Genomic DNA, 21,712 nt, shown 5'->3' on the forward strand with positions numbered 1-21,712 from the left:
AAAAAAAAAAAAAAAAAGAAAGTAATCTGCATTTGAGGAAAGCTGGGTAGAGATGCACCATCTTTTTAAATGGGAAGAAAGGATTGGGCCTGGACTAGGTATCATGGAACCCTTTGCAATTTTAGTGGTTTGCATGAGAATGGCTCCCATAGCCTCATATATTTGAACACTTGGTCCACAGTTGGTAGAATAGTTTAGGAAGGATTAGGAGGTGTGGCTTTGTTAAGAGATGTGTGTTACACATGGGGATGGGCTTTCAAATTTCAAAAGCCCCCACCATACTTCTCTCTCTCTCTCTCTCTCTCCCTTTCTCTCTCTCTCCCTCTCTCCCCCTCTCCCTCTTCCTCCCCCTCTCTCCCTTTATCTCTCCCTCTCTTCTTCTCTCCTTCTCCCTCTCCCTCTCTCCTTATTGTCTTTAGATCAAGATGTGAAGTTCCCAGGTACTAATACTCATGGACTAACCCTCTAAAGCCATAAGCAAGTCTCCAATTAAATGCTTTCTTTAATAAAAGTTATCTTGGGCTGGGTGGCACACACATTTAATTTTAGCATTCAGGAGGCAGAGGCAGGCAGAACTCTGAATTTGAGGCTAGCCTTGTCTACAGAGGGAGTTCCAGGTCAGCCAGGGCTGAATAGAGAAATCCTGTCTTAAAAATTAAACGAAGCCAAAACCTATCAAACAAAAGAGATGCCTTGGTCATGGTATTTCTCCACAACAATAGAACAGTGAGTGATTAAGATAGCAATACTTAAGAGCTAATATTTAGAATTTACTTACTAGAAGAATAACTTTGGTAGGCACAGTCTGCAGTCAGTCCTGTGGGACTAATGGCTTTTAATGCCACCGTGTAGTTGATGCCACATGTGATGCATCCCAAAAGGCAGTGGTTTTGATGGGTATGACACTTAGACTGTCCAACGTATGACTCCAGCACTGTCACATAGGTTTGAGCCACTGCCCCAATAGTCCAGCTCACGTTGATTATAGACTGGGTGACCTGAGCTGCTGTCAGACCAGCTGGACAGCAGGGCACTAAAATGGGGGAAAAGAAGAGAAAGAAAGAAGGAAAGAGAGAAAGAAAGAAAAAAGGAAGGAAGGAAGGAGGGAAGGAAGGAAGAAAAAGAAAGGAAGAAAGAAAGAAAGAAAGAAAGGGAAAAAGAAAGAAAAAAGAAAGAAAGAGAAGAATTTAGTTCTATTCCACAGATGACTCATGGAAAATAACCAATAATGGGACTGGGGTATGTACTTTGGGGTAAAGCACTTGATGAGCAAGCCCAACAACCTGAGTTCAACCCCCGGGAATGCTCAATGGAAACAGAACTTACAAAGTGCTCTGACTACCACATGCATGTTGTAGCATGTTCCCACCCTCCTCCATCATGCATGCACACTTACACATAATAATAATAAGAACAGGGCTTTGCTTATGTTTTACTCAAAATCCTAAGTTTCTCATACTTTCTCTTTCAAATTAAAATTTTCCTTTGCCCATACCCTTTGCTATATCTTGTAATCTACCATATATGGAATGCAGTACCCTCGGGCAGGCTTTGGATTCTATGTTTGTCTCTTCCAATTCTATTTTTTTTTTTTTTGAGACAGTCTCATGTAGGCTAGCCTTGAACTCTACATGAATAAGGTTTAGATAACCTTAAGTTTCTGATCCTCCTGCTTCCACCTCCTGAACACTAGGATTACATGTGCACACAACCACACCAGGACTTCTTTCTTGGCAAGCACTCTACCAATGCTTATAATATCCGTATTAATGTAAGTAATTTGCTAAATGTCTTGGGAGGATATTGAGACAGGGTCTCATATCCTGTTGTGTAGCTCTTGGATTGTCTAAAATTCACTATTTTAGGCCAGGTTGGCCTTGAACTCATAGAAATGTACCTATTTCTTCCTCCTTGGTCTGAAATTAAAGGTGTGCACCACCATGACTGTTTGCTAAATATTTATTCAAATACAATGTTCTTAGTCAATAAGAGCTTTCTCTAATGGAGGGTCTCATCATGTGCATCAGGCACAGCTACACGCTTTGTAACGTAGTTAGCTAAGAGCCCTCAACTATCCTGTAAGAGTATTACCTGCCTCTTGCTGATTAGGAAACTAAATCCAGAAAGCATTTTATTTTAATGGTGTATGTGTGCATGTGTGTATCCCTGAAGCTAGAGTTGTACATGGTTGTTCACCACCTGATTTAGGTGCTGGGAGCTTAACTCAAGTCCTTCCAAAGGGCAGCAAATGTCCTTAAACCACTGGCCTATGTCCCGCATTAGAAACTAAAATCAGAAAGTAGTTTTTAGAGAAAAAATTGAAAGAGCTCTGGCTGGTGAGATGGTTCAGCGGGTAAGAGCACTGACTGCTCTTCCTAAGGTCCTGAGTTCGGATCCCAGCAACCACATGGTGGCTCACAACCACCGGTAATGAGATCGGATGCCCTCTTCTGGTGTGTCTGAAGACAGCTGTAGTAAATTATGGAGTGAACGGGGCCAGAGTGAGCAGGGGTGGGGGGAGTGAGAGGGGCTGGCAGAGGTCCTGAGATCAACAGCAGCTACACACATGATGGCTCACGGCCATCTGTACAGCTACAGTGTACTCATACACATAAAATAAATAAATAAAATCAATCTTAAAAAAAAAAATTGAAAGGGCTCAGCCAGAATCACAAATAGTAAAATCAGCCCCTTTGGTTTCTTGTTAGCTGTTTTGACTGTCTTGGGAGAATACAGATTCTAAGGAATGTCTCTCCAGGGTCAGTGTTTTGTCCCTTTGAAGTGAATATTGGGTAAGACAAGAGACTTCTGAAGGTATGTTTATAAAACATGTAAAATATCAAAAGTTTTTTTTTTTTCTCTAAGACTGGGGTTCTTTGAAAGGACACCAATTGCTGTATTTTCCTCATACTTGGGGCAGATTAAATAAAATTCCTAAGGACTCACCGAGTTAATGTAGCTACGCACCTGTTTCCAGGGGCACACTGTAGCTGGGCAGGCTCTTTCCCGCCTGAGTTTCGGCCACAGCAGTGACAGAGAACATGGAGCCACAGGGCAGGCCCCCCATCATGCAGGTCTCCCCTGTGCTGCTGCACTGGAACAATCCCTTCTGGCCCTGGGCTGTCACTGTGTAAGTGGCTCCTTCATTAGTCGATCGCCAGTGCACATTGATCATAGAGAACGCATCCTTTGAAATGTTTTTTATTTCAGGACTGCAAGGAGCTAAGAAGTATTAGATTAGTAATTAAAACACTGGAGTCAAATCTACCCCATGTGCCATTTGGTCTAGAATGGATTCTCCTACCTGCTCCCCTCTACCTCCAGCAGAAAGATCATCAGGGCTGTGGGTGTGGTTCAGTTGGTAGGGACCTGCCTAGCATTGCACTTAGTCCTGGGTTTTGTTCCCAGCACTGTATAAACTAGGCTGGGAAGCACAGGCCTTGAGTCCTAGCATTTGGGAGGTAGAGGCAGAAGGATAGGGAGTTCAAGGCCATCTTTGGCTCCATAGTGAGTCTAAGGCCAACCCGGGCTAAATAAGACCCACTTCAAAAAAATAAAGACTACATTGAAGTGGAACCAGATATGGTGGCTTGGGTCTGCAACCCCAGTTCCTGTAAACTGAAGCAGGAGGATTTCTGTGAGTTTAAGGCAACCCTAGGTTAAAGGGGGTGGGGGAGGTAAACTGAGGGTTTTTTTTTGTTTTGTTTTGTTTTTTTAAAGACTACCTGATGGGGGAAGGGATTAAAAACGGATAATGACAGAGTGATACAATATATCATATATGTATGAAATTGTGAAAAATTAATTAATATTCTTTAAAAAAAAACTCAAAGCCACAGTTTCCAAGTGTACATGTATATAGGTCAAATTCACAGAACCTTTTTTTTAGAAAACTGTTGATGTTGGCATAGAGCATTAGGTTCCTACAGCTTTGGGCCAACTGGAAAGCAGAGCATTTTGAATTTTAAAACCCCAAAGAATGACCAAGACAAACACTTGCACACCTCCTGGTATGCAAGCAGGCAGTCTCCAGTGGCAAAAGGAACCCGATAGCTGGGGTCAATCACTGGGCCAAAACCTCCCCCACTCTCCATGATCTCTTTTGTTACTGTCTTTCCACAGTTTCTTCTCTGCCTCTTGTCTTGAGTGTGGGCTTCAACACATGCATGCAATGCTCACAGAGGCCAGCAGAGGGCATCACGTCACTGGATCTTGAGTTCCAGGAGGTTGCAAGCCTCCTGCCTGCGGGTGCTGGTACCTGGACTTACATCCCCTGCAGGACTAGTAAGCACTTCCAACAACTTAGCCCCCCTCCCCCAGCCCCCTTTTCAGTAGGCCTTGCTGAATAGCCATCCTGAGGCACATAGCAAGAGTGACAATGGAGGTGTCAGTGAAGGATGCCATAGCAGTACCATACCTGTGGTGATAAAGTGGGAAGAGCATGACAGATTGCTGCCCCGGACCTCACTGAAGGAATACACTGTGACGTTGTACTTGGTATCACAATCTAAAGCAGAGAGAGTGCAAGCAGGAGCAGTGTCGTTGCACGCCACCACGCTGTACCCGGCTACGGCCTTGGTTTCATAGAGCTCAGCACCGCGCACAGGAGACCAGGCAATTTCCACCCTGTCACTGGACACCAACACTGGGTTAATGTCACTAGGACAGCAGGGAGCTGAAAGCAGAGGGAACCAAGGTCACAGGAGCAATGCCACCAGAGGCAGGTATCAAGTCTTAACCTCGCCATGACCAGACCCTCTGCCACTCCTAAATGACTGCAAGAGAACCGACTTGTTAACCCCAACCTTGACCTGATTCCCACCGCACCGGCACCCCAGGCAAATCCTCAGCATGGTTGCCAAGGGAACATCAGACCTCTCAGGTCTACACCCGACCTGTGCTCTTGAATCTCTATGCCTAGGAAGACTTTTGGTCTCTCTGTTAGAGAATCTGATCCTTTTGGTCTGATAAAGTCATACTGAGCTTGAGTCCTCAGGTCCTGTCAGTCCGCCTAGACACTAAAGCAGATAAGGATGAAGGCATTGAGATGATAACTGTATTAGTAAATCTTAAAAGGAGGCCCTAAGAATCCCACTGACAAATACCTAGCACAGCTTTCGATATCTCTGGTGTTCTTGCCTGCCTACATTCCATTCATTCTTGAACTCCAGCTCTAGGCCTCTCCTGTGCTCCAGAGGCCTTGTTGACAACTTTTTCTAAATTCCCAAAGCACCAATTACTTGTACCCCTCATCCTAGTAAAATTTATCACAATCCACCCTTAGCACATCTTACGATTATAATATTCTATAAATAATTCATTTCAAGACACTCACTCAACCATCCTCCAAAGATCTAATATCTCTCTGTGCCAACCCCACCATGATTAACACGGATGCCAGAGAGATCCTTGGAGCACACTCACTGCCCGGTGTAAGATCCAGGCCTAGAGGAGGAGGACAGTGATGGCTACTGAGATAACAGATGATAATAATGACACACAATAATGCTAATAAAATATTTACATCCTGCTCCATCACATTCCACCTGTATTGTTACTGTCCCATGTTGCAGTGGAGTAGTAAGGCACACATCATTATCCTACTGTATGACTGACTTAGAGGTCAAGTCGGACTTAACCTTAGGTGTCGTACTCAAAAGCCCTCCACAGTGTGTGGCGTCTTGGCCACTGCATCTGTCATCCTGGTCCCAAGAAAGGACTGTGCTTCTGGAATGGAGGGACTGTATCCCCTTCAGAACCTCAAACAGGCCTGAGTGCCACATAGAACTTTGTAGAAGGTTCAGTTTTTCAGAGTACAGTTGAACAAATGCATCCCCACCCTCCCTCTGCTTTCCCTCCTTCCCCTCTCATTCTTGTTAGACTTGTTTCCAAAACCAAACTATCCCTACTCTGGAAAGAACGTGAGACAAGGGATTTAAACTATTCTTCATCCTAGAATGACTCCCAGATGGTGACTCAGCAAATACAAGAAGTTGTTCATCCGGCTACAGAGCTTACTGAGCTCAAAAGTCCCTTTCTTGGTGGTACCAAAGATGACTTACCTGTGGTGTAATTGAATACATCACCCAGAGGACTCTGCCCTGCCTTGTTATAGGCAAACACACTAATGAAGTACGTGAAGCCGCACTCGGACAAGAAGTTGCACTGGGTGAGGGAGGTATTGCAGTGCACCTCCAAGCCATCGTCACTCTTCACGAAAGCCACATAGTAGTCACCCAGCTCCACATTGGACCAAGCCACAGACAAGTGACCAGGGGGCTCTTCCTGGATCATCACCCTTCCAGGTGCACAAGCAACTAGGAAACAAACAGACAAACAAACAAGAACAAAGAGGAATGGAATGACTATCTCCAGAGACTTTCTTTGCATCTTGGCAGCTATCTGAGATGCCAAGACAACCCAATCAGCAAATCTGAGTTCTGTAATAGACTGAATTTGATGCACAACATGCAAAACCATGTACCACACACATTAGAAGATATTTTTAGACAAACAAAGACTATGCTAAATACCAGGAAACTACCCAAATTCTTTTATTATAACAAGTGTCATTTGAAATAATAGGCCATTGGAAATGTTTATTTGTTTGAAATAGTGTCTTATGTATCCAAGGCTGCATGAAACCTTACTAGATATCCAAGGATGACCTTGAACTTCTGATCCTCCTACCTACATTTCTTAAGTGCTTGGATTATCGTTACATACCACCACATCAACTTTTTATGTGCTATGGGACTAAATCCAAGGCTTTGTGCATGCCAGGGAAACACTTTATCAACCAACCTATATCCCCAGCATATGCCATGGGAATTTGAGAGTCAAAATGTGGATTTTGTCAGGTGTGGTGGTTCATGCCTTTAATCCCAATACTTGGGAGGCAGAATCAAGAAGATCTCTGTGAGTTTGCGGCCAACCTGGTTTACAGAGTGAACTCCAGGACAGCCAGGACTACATAGAGAGAGACTGTCTAAGAGAAAAAAAAGTGTGGATCTCACCTTATTTAGAGAGGAAGTCTATTTGATGTGAGCCAAACAGTAAATACCCAGAAGTTTTCTTTTTGGAGGTAAGAATATACCCATTTATGTTTTCTGCTAACACTTTCTTTTACTCTCACAATGATTATTATCATTTTCCAATGGAAGAAAATAAAGCTCATAAAGGATAACTGAGTTGCCCCAGATAATATAACTAGAAAGGTAGGATGTGCTGGATGATTTAAATTTGCTATTTGCATGGTCCCAACATGTTCATGTATTTGAAAGCTTAGTTATCAGGGAGGGCACATTTGAGAAGGATTGGAAGGTGTGGCCTTGTTGGAGGAAGTGTGTCACTGTGGGTGAGCTTTGCGGTTTCAAAACCCCGTGCCTGGCCCAGCTCTCTCTCTTCCTGCAGTCTGTGGACCTAGACGTAGCTCTCAGGTATGGCTACATACCTAAGCCTCTGAAACTGTAAGCCAACCTCCAAGTAACTGCCTTCTTCTTTAAGAGTTGCCATTGTTACAGTGTCTCTTCACAGCAATAGAAAAGTGACCAAGACACAGGGGTAACTGAGTATTTCTGGGAGCTGCATACAAAGCCTTCATAGAGTGGGGCATTCTCCTAACTGTCACCTTCCATGCACTCTGTGACAGAGCCATATTCTCATGACCATTTCATCTCAGGGGACATCCTGAACAGATAGTTAAAAGGCTAGATGCTCAGACATGTAACAAATCAGAGTATAAGCACAACTCAGTGCAAACCACAGAGATACGCTCAGATGCTCTCAATTTTTAGTTCATACAATAGATGCTGAACTATCTCTTCTGTAGACATGGGTCTCCTTAGCTAATGTGTTTGGTTTTCTGTGTCAAGGCAATAACTATTTCTTTTATCTAAGATTAGCATGACTGAAGTCTCCTGAAAAAATGATTTCAAATGAAGGCCATCCAATCCACGAGCTTTCAAAAAACATAGTTCTTTTATTGAGAAATCAAGGTTTTTTGTTTGGTTTGGTTTTGGTTTTGTTTTTTTCGAGACAGGGTTTCTCTGTGTATCCCTGGCTGTCCTGGAACTCACTCTGTAGACCAGGCTGGCCTCATACTCAGAAATCTACTTGCCTCTGCCTCCCAAGTGCTGGGATTAAAGGCATTCCCCACCACTGCTCGGCCAAGGTTTTCTCATGATCAGTACTGACTGTGTCATACACACTTCAATGATACCTCATGGATCAAGAAGGGCAGGAATTGAAAGATGAGGGACTCTCTCAGTAGCCCTAACACTGACAACATAGTATCAACTGGGCAATTGTCGAAAACTATTCTATCTGGACTCTATTCCTAGAAATCCCAATCTAATTATTGTGGCAGCATCTGGATATTTGGGTTTTATAAACGTTTCCTAGATGTTTTTGATGTGCATCCAAATTTTAAAAATGCAGGATGTCCTCTCCTCCATTAAATAACTGACTCAGAATGACTATGTCTTTGAAGTGATTCTTATCTTTCCCTTCATCCTCAGTTACATCACCTTCAGAATGGCTTTTATTGTACCTGCTACACAAACTTGTAATTGTCAAAAGAAAACTCTAGTCACGAAGCTTGTGTTGGTGACCTTAATTTAACAGAACTCTAAGAAGCCGTGGCCTGAGAATTTGATTATATTTCTTTCCCTTGTGGAGGAGAGGACGCCAGCTTGTTGAGCTCCAATCCTCTGTTTAGAATCCTTTTTACCTTACAGTGACATAAGTCTGATGGTTGAATAGAGTGGACATTGTTACATTGTCTTCGGCCCAGAGGATTGCAGTCAGATAAGCTTGAGCTGAGCTCTCAGCTGTGCCTCTTATTGTTAGTGTGCACTGGAGCAAACAGCCTCCGCCTCCCTGGGCTTCAGTCAGTTTTTGTATCTAGAAGGAAGAGCTAAGCTAGACGTGGCGTGCAGGCTTGTAGCATGAGGGAGGATGGAAACTGAGGATCAGGAGAGCAAGGCTAGACTCAGCTATAAATGTGAGTTGGTAGCCAGCCCTTCATTGTATCCTGTCTTAAACAAACAAACAAGAAAATGAAACAAACAAACAAAAAACAATTTTAAAAAAGAGAGAGACAGCTCTCGAAATTATCCTAAGAGTTAAGTAATGTAGTTAAGGTGCCTGAGATGTGGTAGATCCCATTAAATGTTAGTTCCAATTCTCCAGACACATAAATGCTTCTAAATACAGCAGCAAAGCTCCATGAATATATCATTACATCTCCAACCCCCCCCCCCAAAAAAAACACCAAAAAAAAAATGGGAAATACTGAGACACATTTAGATCTAGAAATCTCCCATCTTTTAATTGTAAAAACAGCTCCTACCAAGCCTTTGTCATGAAACACGTCCAGAAGAGCCAGTTAGGGATAGGAGAGATGGCTTAATGAGTCAGAGTATTCTCTTTAGCCATGAGGTTCCAAGTTCAAAGCCCTAGAACCACATGAAAAGCTGAGTCCGGCTGTGTATGCACGTGATCCCACCATGGGTGGATGGAGACAGGCAGATCTTCCAGGCTCACTGGCTAAACAGGTATGCCTCTGGTTCAGTGAGGTGACTGAGTCTTTGTTACAGCGAGAAGGCAGAGAGTGACGGGAAGCCTCCATGGGTGCATACATGGCTGCAGGCATCCTCATACCTACATGCATGTACCACACATACATACAACATATAAAACACACATACATGTGCACATACAAACACATACACACACAGACAGACACACAAAGACACATACACTAAGAGGCAGTTAGCTGTTTGTACAGCACAGAGCTGGAAATAACAAACTGGATCTTAGAGTTTTTAAAACTAAAATTTAAAAAAGCAAGCCAGGTATGGCAATGAACACCTCTGCCCCAGCTGATGTAGGGTCTCTTGAGCCCTGGGATTCAGGACCAGCCTGGGCAACGGTGCGCGCGCACGAGTGTGGGTGTATAACATAGCAGGGGAGGGTGCAACATCATGGACGTGGAAGACAGATACAGCTCTTTAGAGTTGGTCTGCTCTCCTCCTTCTACCTTTGTGTAGGTTCCTGGATCAAACTCAGGCCTTTGGAGCAAGCATCTTTCCCCACTAAGCCATCTTGATAGCCTTTCTTTTCTGTTTTTGAGACAAATTCTTGCCATATAGCTCTAGCTGGCTTAGTGCTTAGTATGTAGGCCAGGCTAGTCTCAAAGTCATGGCAATCCTCCTGCTTTAGCCTCCTCAATGTTGGTATTATACATGTATGTCTAGCTTAGAGCAGGCTCTGCCTAGCTTAGACCAGCTTCACTCCTTCCAGCCTGTTCTAGGGCCTTACTGGGGATTTCTGTACCCTTACGGCAAGCACTCTGATCATCAGCCCTGTAGGGCTTTCCCTTTTCTCACGTACCGGTCTTCAGGGTCGGTGCAGAGCAGGACTTGCTGGACCCAGCATCGTTACTTGCTGAGACAGAAATCAGGTACTCCGTTCCACACTGCAAGGAACTGATGCTACAGGAGCTGAGAGCCGTGCTGCAGCTGCGCTGGGAGGAATCGCTCCATGCCACCACAGTGTAGTTGAATGCTCCTTCTGTCGGGGTCCACGAAACAGATGCCTTTAGGGCCCCACTGTCAAAGAAGACTTGAATGTTGGCAGGGGCACGAGGACCTATGTTTTTTGAGAAACAAGAACCCATGTAAGATTTGGCTTAGTAACGCCAAGGCAATCAGGAGATAAGAGACCCTAGGAGCTGGATAACGTTAAGTGGTTTGAAGCATAAAATGGGACTTAGTATGTCTGGGGACTGATAACATAATGGCCGTTACTGTACAAATTCATCCTTAGCTATGCAATCTCTGTGGTGTCATTTAATCTTTTCCTTCTCGTTTTGTAAAAATAGATAGATGAGCAGGGTTTAACACATAACTGACACTTAAAAAGCATACTTTGAATGTGTGAATATACTACCTAAGAAGTGGTGAAGATTACCATTGAAGAAGCTTGGGTTGGGGGAGTCATTCCAGCACTTGGGATGCTGCTGAGGAAGAAACATTAGAAGCTCACAGCCAACCTGTACTACATAATGAGACCCTATGTCAAAAAGGCCAAGCAACCAAACCAACAAGAGTGAAATGAGTATATTTGTGTGAAAGGCTGAAAGGGTCGTATGAATGTGTTGCCACATAGTAGGCCAAGTGTTTTCTTCTATTATTGATCTATGAAGCTAAATGTATCCTTTCTTAGACTGGGAAAGCAGCTGGGTAGTAAAGTGCTTGCCAAGATGGGGGAGGAAAAGGCTCAATCCGACCCCCCACACCCCCACACTTCTAGTTTGGCCTCTGGTGACTTTTACTTTGTACAGCTTTTAGTTCTCAATATTCATCTAGTTTCTAGATAAGCAAATGTCCCATTCTAAATCAAGGCTAGGAAAGACCCAAGTCTAAGTCCACACATGAAGGTAGTCTTTTAGTGTCTCCCAAGGACTTCGCCTCATTCTTTTAAACATGCCTTGATGTCTCCATGGTTAGACCATTTATAAACCTGGAGGACTGAATCAGCCAGACATATCAGTAGGTAAAGGCACTTACAGCCAAACCCAACGACTTGAGTCATTGAACCCACATGGTAGGAAAGGACTGGTATTGGCCAATTGTCCTCTGACTTTCACATGTGTGTCATGGCATGAAAACACACAGTGTTTCTACACCAGTGTAGAAAGCATAGAAAATTACTTTTTTAAAAAACTGGAGGATGCTCACACCTCTAATCCTAGGACTAAGGAGCCAGATGCAAGGGAATCTCTGAGTTCGAGGCCAGCCTGGTCTACAGAGCAAGTTCTAGGACAGTCAGGGCGATACAGAGAAACCCTGTTTTAAAAAAACAAAAAACAAAACAAAACAAAACAAAAAACAAACAAAAAAAGACAATCAGCTTTCCAACCAAAGCTTAGGAGACTTAGGGAAAGAGTTAGAATATCTGGAGACTGTCAGAGCTGGGCTGGGCGCTCCAGAATGCGGAAGTGCTGCCCTAGCACTTTCAGAAAGTGACCTTATTTGGAAATAGGGTCACGGGTGATAGAAGTTATTTAAAATGAGGTCGTTAGGATGGGGCATAATCAACATGATAAATGTCCTTATAAAGAGAAGAAATTTAGACATACATATAGGGGAAAAGCCAGGTGAACATGAAGATGGCCATACACTGGCAGAAGGAACACATCTGAATATATCTCTCCTCTGTGCCTAGGAGGAAGCGACCCTGCCAGCTCCATCATTTTGGTGTTAGACGCTACAACTGTGGAACAACAAATTTCCTTTCCTTAAATCATCCAGCCTATGAGATTTTCTTACAGCAGCTCTAGAAAACTGATACAGAGACTAAATCCAAACTATATAAAACATGGAGAAACAGTGAGGTGTGGTGGTGCTCGGCAGGTGGAGGCACCAGAAGATCAGGAGTCAAGGTCAACAGATGGAGATCCAAGGAAACCAGAAACTGTCTCAAATGAAAACAAACAAAACAAAACAAAACAAAAAGAATCATGGAGACCACCACAGAAAAGAGTTTAGAAAGAAGAGAGGGAAAGACGCGGGTCAGGGAGATGAAACAGTGTCTTCCGGACCTATCAAAATGGCTGACTAGTGAATTCTAGCAGCTATGGCTGCTACCCAAGGCCAGCACAGGACTGAGCTAGGCAGCATTCCAGCACGGAGGGGCAAAGGCATTCACTAGCACTTGTCACCAAGGAGCTGTTGACAGCTGATGGCTCCTGGAAGAGGGAAAAGCAATTTATTTAAGGATGGGGCCCCTGGTGGGTCAGTCAAATGCCAACAGCCCCACACCCGAGAGTATATTCGTAGCATAAATTGGCCTTGACAGATTATGTTTAGGGGTCGAAGGGCTAGAGAGATGGCTCCCTCATTAAGTGTACTTGCTGCTCTTCCAGAAGATGAGGTAGGGAGTGCTGATCCCCAGCATCTACATGGTGTCTATAACTTTAGTTTCAGAGGACCTGATATTCTCTTCTGGCCTCCTTGGGCAACAAGCACATATTATACAAACATACATGGAGGAAAAAAAAACTATATACATTTTAAAAGAGAAAGAGCGTGAAGTTGGGGGTGAGGAGGTGGCTCTGGGAGGAGTTATGGGGAACATTGGGGGTGAATATCCAAGTGTATAAAATTCCCCAAAACTAATGAGAATATTATTCAAAAAGACGCCTGGTGGTTGGTTCCCTTGTTCCCGGCTCAGATGTAGCAGCCCCTTCCTATGCACACTCTGCCCAAAGCCGTTCTAGCAAAGCTCCTTGTTACACATAACTGTAATGACTGAGTTAAGTATCTTTGGAGAGGGTCCATTTTGGGGGTCTAATTTAGAAATTGCCTTGTCTGATTTTTTTTTACTCCCAGCAGTTAAATGTTTGTAGGAGGGTGAGGTGGGGGAAGGGAAGTGGGAGAAGAGGGGAGAGAGAAAGGGGGAAAGGAGAGGAGAGGTCAAAGGGGGGAGGGGAGAAGGGAGAGGGAGGGGAATGGACCAAGGCAAGCAAGCTACTAAAGGGCCCAGAGAGGCTTGGCACAGATCCCCCGACTCACCAAGGCAATCATGACTCACCTTAGGGCAGCTTGCCATCCTTTCCCCTGTATGAGTATTATACAAGGCAAACCCTCTTTTCTCCTGCATTTCTGCCTGGCTCATAAACAATGAGACTTCCATTCCAAACTTAAGAGAAAGTTGAAGAAACTATTTCCAGTTTCTTCCTACATTTCCTGGGTCCTCCCCTAAGAGAAAATCGCTAATCTGGTTAAGTTGCTGAAAGCCTAGCATTACCCTTACACACACACACACACACACACACACACACACACACACACACACACACCTACCGCCGACACCCTTTGCTCCCTCTGATTCTTCAGACTCACTCTAGCAGGTGAGAGTTTAGACTTCCCATTTTCACGCTTAGGATCCTCCTCCTCCCCCAACTACGTGTGCCCCGTTTTCCTAGAGTGGAGTAGTGAGAGAACACATTCCACTCTCGCGGAGCTGTCCACGGGTAGAGAAGGAATGGTGGGCAGCCCCCTGTCAGCACCCAGCTACAGGCTCAAGCTCAAGTGAGTGTCCGGGAAATGTACCTGAAGCCTGAACTCTCATGTCATGCATAGGTGCAGCAGGAATTCTTTCTATGGCTGTGTTCCTAGAACAATTCTGGCTTCAGGTTGACGCACATGCACTAAATGTCTGTTGAATGAATACATTCCTGTTTGCCTTATTTGTTTGTTTGTTTGTTTGTTTAGACCGTTGGCTTGAACACGGAGTCGGGGGAGGGGGATTTAGTAGACCTAGCAAGACCAGGAAGGGACGAGGCAGGATTGGTCAGGCTAATAAGAACCCTTTCTCTCTGTGATCTGGAATGTGCATGCTGGAGCGGACTTGGCTCTCAGAGGGGGAAGTGCTGTGGTCAAGCACTCAGTGAGTGTTTGAACGGCTGCCGAGGACTAGTCAAGGCCCTATAAATAACTTCATAATAAATTGAAACAGCCGTTGCCGGCTGCTCTGTGTGTGCATCACTCAGCATTGCTCTCCTCCGCCGGCCGTGGAGCACAGCCCCTCATCAATCAAAAATGAGATTGTTCAAGGCTGAGCTGAGAAGCCCTTACTGGTTCTCTGATTGCGGGTGGAGTCGTCCCCAGGGATCCCATTGGCATTCCACGCATAGGCCTTTATGGTGTAGAGAGTCCCGGCATCCAGACTGCTGAAGGTCAGGGAGGTGTTTGTCGTGTTCTCTTTCCAAATTCTACCCAAGCCATTGGCTCGCATAACAGACACGGAGAATCCAATTGCCATGTATACGGCGTCCCAGCTCACGAGGATGGAGTCTGGACTCGGAGAGCTAACTTCCAGAACTGGGGCAGCCAACACTAAGTAAAAACAAAACGAGACAGTGAATGTCTGTTACAAAAGTCTGTAGCGGATACTTTAAGTTACTGAGAAATAAATAAATGCAGGTTGGTTATCCACATTATTCATCTATAATGGCAGAGTTCAACTTAATAATATCTAATTGGAGCTGGGGATGTAGCTCAGCGGTAGAGACCCTGGGTTCATCCTACAGTATGAGTTTTTTTTGTTTGTTTGTTTGGTTGGTTGGTTTTTTGAGAGAGGGTTTCTCTGTGTAGCCCTGGCTGTCCTGGAACTCACTCTGTAGACCAGGCAGGCCTTGAACTCAGAAATCCGCTTGCCTCTGCCTCCTAAGTGCTGGGATTAAAGGCGTGCACCACCACTGCCTGGCTATGATTCTTAGAAAAACTATTCAAGTGTATACTACTAATAAATGGTAGAGGAATGTGGAAATGTAAGCCAGAAGTGGTGGTATACACTTATAATCCCAGCGTTCAAGAAGCTGAGGCAGGAGAATTGCTGTGAGTGTAAGGTCAGGTTGGGCTCCCCTATCTCAAAAAAATATGAGGAAGGAAGACACCAGTATGCACCAGGCAATGCTTTCAACCTGCAGTTGGTAAGAAGTTAGATAAAGTGCCCCTATAAACGAGTAAGGAAAATGATTGTTTATACCACTTTAGTGTGCAGATAACTTGTTTCTAACTCTGAGAATGAACTCAGAGCTCTATGTATGTTAGGTCAGCGCTCTGCCCCTGAGCTACACACCAACCCCTGCACACAGATTTTCAGAAATATGCCCAGGTGTGACTTTATAAAGTGATTTTAATGGGCAAACCCCAGAACTTTTATTTGTTAACATATCTGCCATGGGATTAAGGTGCTGCAAATCTGTTCTACATGTTCTCTATTTGGCATGGGTAAAAACAGAAATTACTTTTTTTTTTCCGGGGATTTAAAGGCATTTTGCTTTTAAAGTTGCCCAGAAATGGGTTTTAAATCCCAAAGCAAATTACTAGGCATTTAAATGTCACTTTCTCCACAAATTGCTGAGTTGCCAAAAAGAACTTTTGCCTCTGGGCCTTGCATAGTGGAACACGCTTATGCACAAACCACATCACACATTTGCAGTGCTGTTAAAAACTGGTCTAAGGCCCTCTTCTGGTGTGTCTGAAGACAGCTACAATGTACTTAGATATAATAACAAATAAAAGGTTTGGACCAGAGCAAGCAGGGCCGGAGTAAGTGGGGCTGACTGGAGCGAGCAGAGGTCCTGAATTCAAATTCTCAGCAACCACATGATGGCTCACAACCATCTGTACAGCTACAGTGTACTCATATACATAAAATAAAATAAATAAATCTTTAGAAAAAAAAAAACTGATCCAAGTTTCAAGCCAGCTGGAGCATCTAGCTACCTACCTGTCTTTGCCTGCTTGGGAGATGATGCCTGGCTTCGTCCAGAGGCACTGATGGATCTGATAGTGATTTGGTACAAGGTTGCAGCCTTCAGGCCTGTCACAGTCCCTGGGGAACTGGCCACTGTGGTCTCAATGATTGTGTTCCCATCTTCAGCTGTGAGCAAGTAACTTGTGGCCCCTGGCACGGTAGTCCACTCTACAGTGATACTATTGCTGATTTTTGAATATGCCTGATCAATAGTTGGTATTTCAGGAGCTGGAAGATATTTGGAAGTTATACATTAGCCAGGATATCCTACAAAGACGACTTCTCTCATCACTTCCTCTCTAAACTGCACATTCCTGATGTCTTCCCATGAACATAAGCTTTCGATTCACTTTCTAGAGTTAAAGAAGCAGCTGAGTGTGGCGGTGCACGCCTGTGGTCCAGCTACGGAAGAGGTGGAGACAGAAGGATCTGAAATTCAAGGCTAGCCAGGGCAGCTTAACAAGACTCTGTCTCAAAGTTTAAAACAGCAGTGATCATGACAACAGTAAGTCTTGGACTGTAGCTGATGGTGGAGCACTCGCCTAGATGGTGGAGCACTTGCCTAGATGGTGGAGCACTTGCCTAGCATACAGAAGGGCTCAGCAGCCAGCATCACAAAAAGAAAGAAAAGAAGGATGGGGCTAATGCCAGGGCTTGGAAAGCAAGAAGGCTTGCCACCAAATCTGATGACCTGAGTTTGATCCCCAGGACCCACATATTAGAAAAAGAGAACTGAATCTGAAGTCCTCTAATCTCTAACATGGGCATTATAGCATGCAGGTGCCTACCACACACACACACACACACACACACACACACACACACACACTAAATAAATAGATACATACATACATACATAAGCCTAACTTAAAAAAAAAAAAGACTGGGTGGCAGTGGTGTTGCACACCTTTAATCCCAGCACTTGGGAGGCAGAGACAGGAGGATTTCTGAGTTTGAGGCCAGCCTGGTCTACAGAGTGAGTTCCAGGACAGGGCTATTCAGACAAATCCTGCCTCAACAAAACAAAACAAACACAAACAAACAAACAAAACAAACAAACAAACAAAAACAGGAGTAGAAACAGAATAAGAAAGAGTGGGAAGATAGTAGAACCACTGTTTTCCAAAACTCAGCCAGGGCACAACCCTCACTTCCCAGGGGCCTGTGAGTCCTGTGTGCTTTCTATGCTTTTAAATAATAAAGGGCTGGAAAAGACTGTGGGAAAGAGCTCTGAGAAAAGGGAAAGGATAATGGAGGCGTTTTATTCCAGAGGATTCTGCTCCGGTTTGGTATTCTGTGAGTTCCAAGGCTGCTTTGTCAGTGATGTCCCTCCCTGCCTCAACATGGCTGCCTTGCTTCCAGCTGGGCCCTCCATGCCCACCTCTCTCTGCGTCTGTCATGACGCTAAACATTTCCCAAGTGGGCTCTCACCTGACAGAGGAGGAAGCTTTATTACAGTTGTCTCTTAGTGCTTTGTTGCTATAAGAGTAGAACAATGTTTATGTTCTTCCATAGATAAGAAAATTAACTTTGTTCTTCCATTGTCTATCAAAACATATGCCTCAGTGTGAGGTTTAGACACTGAAGCCCTTCTGGGGCCGTGTGCAATTCGACGTGGAAAGGAGGAATGTTTATGTTCTTACGAGCACACCAGAGAGTCCTCTGCTTCTAATACAAGATAGAACATACAGGGTGAGAATCAGATTTACCACTTCAGAAAGTCCATGGGCACACACATTCCCACCACACACACATACACACACACATACACACACACACTCCTACCACACACACACACAAACTCCCACCATATACACTCGCAAACTGTCCTGGATCTTGTAGTAGCTCCAAGCAGAAGAGAGCAATAAATGCATGCTGGGTTTTTAATTCTGAAGCTGCCTCTCTCTCAGCCTTGTAACGTATGTTGAGCACAGTCACCATATGCCAAATTTGAAGCTGAAGGACAAGCCAGACATGGTGATGCATGCTTGTGATCTAGCATTTAGGAGACTGAGGCAGGAGGATCTCAAGTTTGAGTCCCAAATGGGCTTCAGAGATCCTATCTCAAACAAACAAACAAACAAAAACACACCAGAGCCAGGTATAGCCTGTGCATCTGCAGTCATGGGAGGCAGGAGGTGGGGGAGGGGTGGGGGAGGGGGAGAGTGGAAGGTCATGCTCAACTCCATAGGGAGTTGGAGAAGACCAGCCTGTTTGTAACCCTGTCTCAAAAACAACCAAAGAAACCCAAACCAATCAGCTAACCAACTTCCCCAAACCAACCAAATAAAGAGACTAAGGGCAAAATTATACACAGGACAAGAAGACAGGATACAAGCCCAGTGATTCGCCAGCGTCCACTCTTTCTGGCCTCCCCTCAGCCAAATCCCTAGGTACACAATACAGCCAACCTTCTCTTTCTGTCCCAGTAGTCAAGAGAATTCATGTTGGCAGCCTCTCAGAAATAACTAAGCTGCAAAAAATGAACAAAGTCTCCACTGTTCGTTGGCCAGATTCTTCTGGAACATCATCCAGGAGTATCTTGTCACAGAAAGAAAATCAGGCTGACCATGTATGCTGGGGAAACGTGTGTGTGTGTGTGTGTGTGTGTGTGTGTGTGTGTGTGTGTGTGTGTGTGTGTTTCTGGGGGAGAGTCGCTGGTGGCCTTTTGCCTGTGAAGTTAATTCTGCAGGAAGAGCAGATGCCCCTTCAGGCCCCTCAGAACAAAAAGCACCAGCAGGGTTTCCCTCTCACACTGCACATCTCTCATCTGCCAGCTCCCCTTCCCCCTCCCCCTATCAGAGTCATTTCCCTGTGGTCTGTGTCTCTTTTCTTCTCCTTTTCTGGTGTCTCTCAACGCCTTCTGTTTCCTCTGTCCCACAGTTTATCTTATCTCTTGTGATAGATAGGCCTGCTCATTGGAATGGACAAACTTCCTGGGAGAATGACCAGCTGCAGACATAGAAGGCCTGATGCTGCATTCATGGGAAAGAGCCGAAAGGCCAGCATGCACAGGCTCTCTATCTTCTCACAGGCGGCCATACTGCCTGAGAACTCTACACTTCTCCCTCAAACTGAGCTCTGAAGGAGTTGCACCTGTATTGGCAGAGTGAAAATTAGGGCAGAAAAATAGCAAAGAATTTAGATTCAGAAGCTCTAGGTTTAAGGCATAGCTCTGCTTTCTACTTTTGTAGAGAGTTAAACAGGACATTTAAGCTTAAGCTTCCTCTAGAAACTTTGCCGGGTGATGGGCAATGTGTACATTTCAGGAATTATTTTGAAGTATGAAATACATATAATGTAGGATTATTGCAAAGATTTAAGTAAAAGTATATGAGAAGGTACTTTGAAAGCTCCCCCTCCCTCCCATCTTCCTGTGTGTGTGTGTATGTGTGTGTGTGTGTGTGTGTGTGTATGTGTGTGTGTGTGTGTTCCAGCTAGTGCTAGTGTGGGCACATCTACCAAGGTGAGCTAGTGTGGATGAGTTTGGAAAAATCAGATCATATAGTATGACCATGGAAGAGTTCTAGTAAAAGTGAAGCTCTGGGGTGAACACAGGTAAGAGAGAAAGGGCGCCTGATTCACAATTGGCTCTCAGAAGACCGATTAGTCGCAACCACAAAAGCAAATCAACTGACCCCTCTAGGATATATTTGCTAATATAGTTCCTCACGCTGTGGAGACCCCCAGCCTAACATTATTCTCATTGCTACTTCATAGCTGTGATTTTGCTACTGTTTTGAATCATAATGTAAATATCTGTGTTTTATGATGGTCTTAGGTAACCCTCGTGAAAGACTGAAAACTGTTGCTCTAGGAGACAAGCAGCAGAATCCCAGCGTTCACAGGAGAATGGCATGGGCAGAAGCTCTGACTGGGAGGGTTTGAGTAAGTAAGAGCCTGGTGAGCTGATGAAAGGATCAAGTGGGATAATCTGCTGTGTGCAAATGAGTCTGAGTGTGAGACCAGGTAACAGACTTTGGGGGCACTTCTTCCATGGGGGGGATGGACTGGTAGGTAGATCTGGTGCTGTGACAGGTATCAACAGACCCTCAGGAGACAGAGGAAGCAAAGTAGCTCTTAAGTGCCTAGGGATCTGGCTCCGTAGGTAGAGTGATTGCCTAGCATGTTCAAAGCCTTGATTCTATCCCTAGCATTGCAAACACCTAATGCATGCCCACAATCCCAGTACATAGGAGGTCGAAGTAGGTGACAGTTCAAGGTCATCCTTGACTAAATCGTGAGTTCAGGCTAAGCTGAGGGACATAACGCCTTGCCATAAAAAAAAAAAAAAAAAAAAAAAAAAGAAAGAAAATAATAAAATAAAATGAAAGCAGGACTTAGGAACCTGAGAAAGGAGAGATGACAGGATTGGTCTGAGTCTGAGGAAGCAGGCAAACCTACTGGCACTAGGACAGATACCATCTATGTTTTTTTTTTTTTTTTAATCTATGCCTTTATAGAAAGAGGCTTGGAGATTCTTGTTGATAGAGCCAAGTTTTGCTGTCTTCCACCCTTGGTGTTGTAGAACTGAATGAAGGGTCTCACACATGTTAAGTAAGCTTTTACAGTCATGCTACCTACCCACCCCGAGCTAAATGATGGTCATATTATATTATATTATATTTATCACTTAATAGTAACATGGGATTTCCATTTTGTTTTATTTGTTTTCTACTGCTTTTTGTTTGTTTTTCAAGACAGGATTTCTCTGTGTAGCCCTAGCTATCCCTATCCTGTAGACCAGGTTGGCCCCCAGTCAGAGATCCATCTGCTTCTGCCTCCAGAGAATTGGTACTAAAGGTGTACCACCACATCCAACTTTAACAATGTTATTTTTACCATGATTAAAATTTGGGGGAAAGTTAGAAGTTATGAGCCTTTTCCCTACTCAGAGATAGAAAGAGACAGGAGAGAGAATGGGGGTGAGAGAGAGAGAGAGAGAGAGAGAGAGAGAGAGAGAGAGAGGGAGAGAGAGGGAGTGAGCGCTGAGTATCAAGTGTCAGGTTCTTCCTGGGTTAAGGAGAGGGAAGACTTTATTCTCTAGATGTGCATCCCACCACACTGATACATTCAAAATGAAAGCCTTTGATTTTTTTTTTTTTTTTGGACCAACTCAGAGATCCTAAGTCAGCTCAGAGTCCTCAGCACCCAGACACAGATTAACAGTGAGGCCAAAGCCCAAGGAGACTCAAACACATAGCCGAGATGAAGAAGCCTTCTCCACAGTACAGATCAGACACAGCCATTTATTGAAAAACCCAGACGACCCCACTAACAGCATCAGTGGTATTGAAATCTGTCCTCCCGCCTCCTCTCCAAGTGGGGATCATGCTGGACTAAAAGGAGTCCATCCTAGGTTCTCAGTTGGTCTGGGTTT

At 44.4% G+C, this 21,712-nt stretch overlaps 1 protein-coding gene across 1 annotated transcript in view; it reads right to left on the reverse strand.

Moving 5' to 3' along the window:
* Window positions 1-19,374, reverse strand: part of Fndc7 (fibronectin type III domain containing 7) — a 30,265-nt gene extending 10,891 nt beyond the window's left edge. Inside the window, exons 1-8 of the mRNA XM_031374648.1 lie at window positions 19,266-19,374; window positions 16,306-16,560; window positions 14,646-14,906; window positions 10,396-10,653; window positions 6,063-6,317; window positions 4,418-4,675; window positions 2,968-3,222; window positions 779-1,033 (exon numbers count right to left, since the gene is read on the reverse strand). Of these exons, the coding sequence (XP_031230508.1) occupies window positions 779-1,033; window positions 2,968-3,222; window positions 4,418-4,675; window positions 6,063-6,317; window positions 10,396-10,653; window positions 14,646-14,906; window positions 16,306-16,560; window positions 19,266-19,374 (1,906 nt within the window). The remainder of the gene's footprint in view (window positions 1-778; window positions 1,034-2,967; window positions 3,223-4,417; window positions 4,676-6,062; window positions 6,318-10,395; window positions 10,654-14,645; window positions 14,907-16,305; window positions 16,561-19,265) is intronic.
* Between the last annotated feature and the right edge of the window lie 2,338 nt (window positions 19,375-21,712).

The sequence above is a fragment of the Mastomys coucha genome, unplaced genomic scaffold, assembly GCF_008632895.1.
Source record: "Mastomys coucha isolate ucsf_1 unplaced genomic scaffold, UCSF_Mcou_1 pScaffold16, whole genome shotgun sequence".
NCBI lineage: Eukaryota > Metazoa > Chordata > Mammalia > Rodentia > Muridae > Mastomys > Mastomys coucha.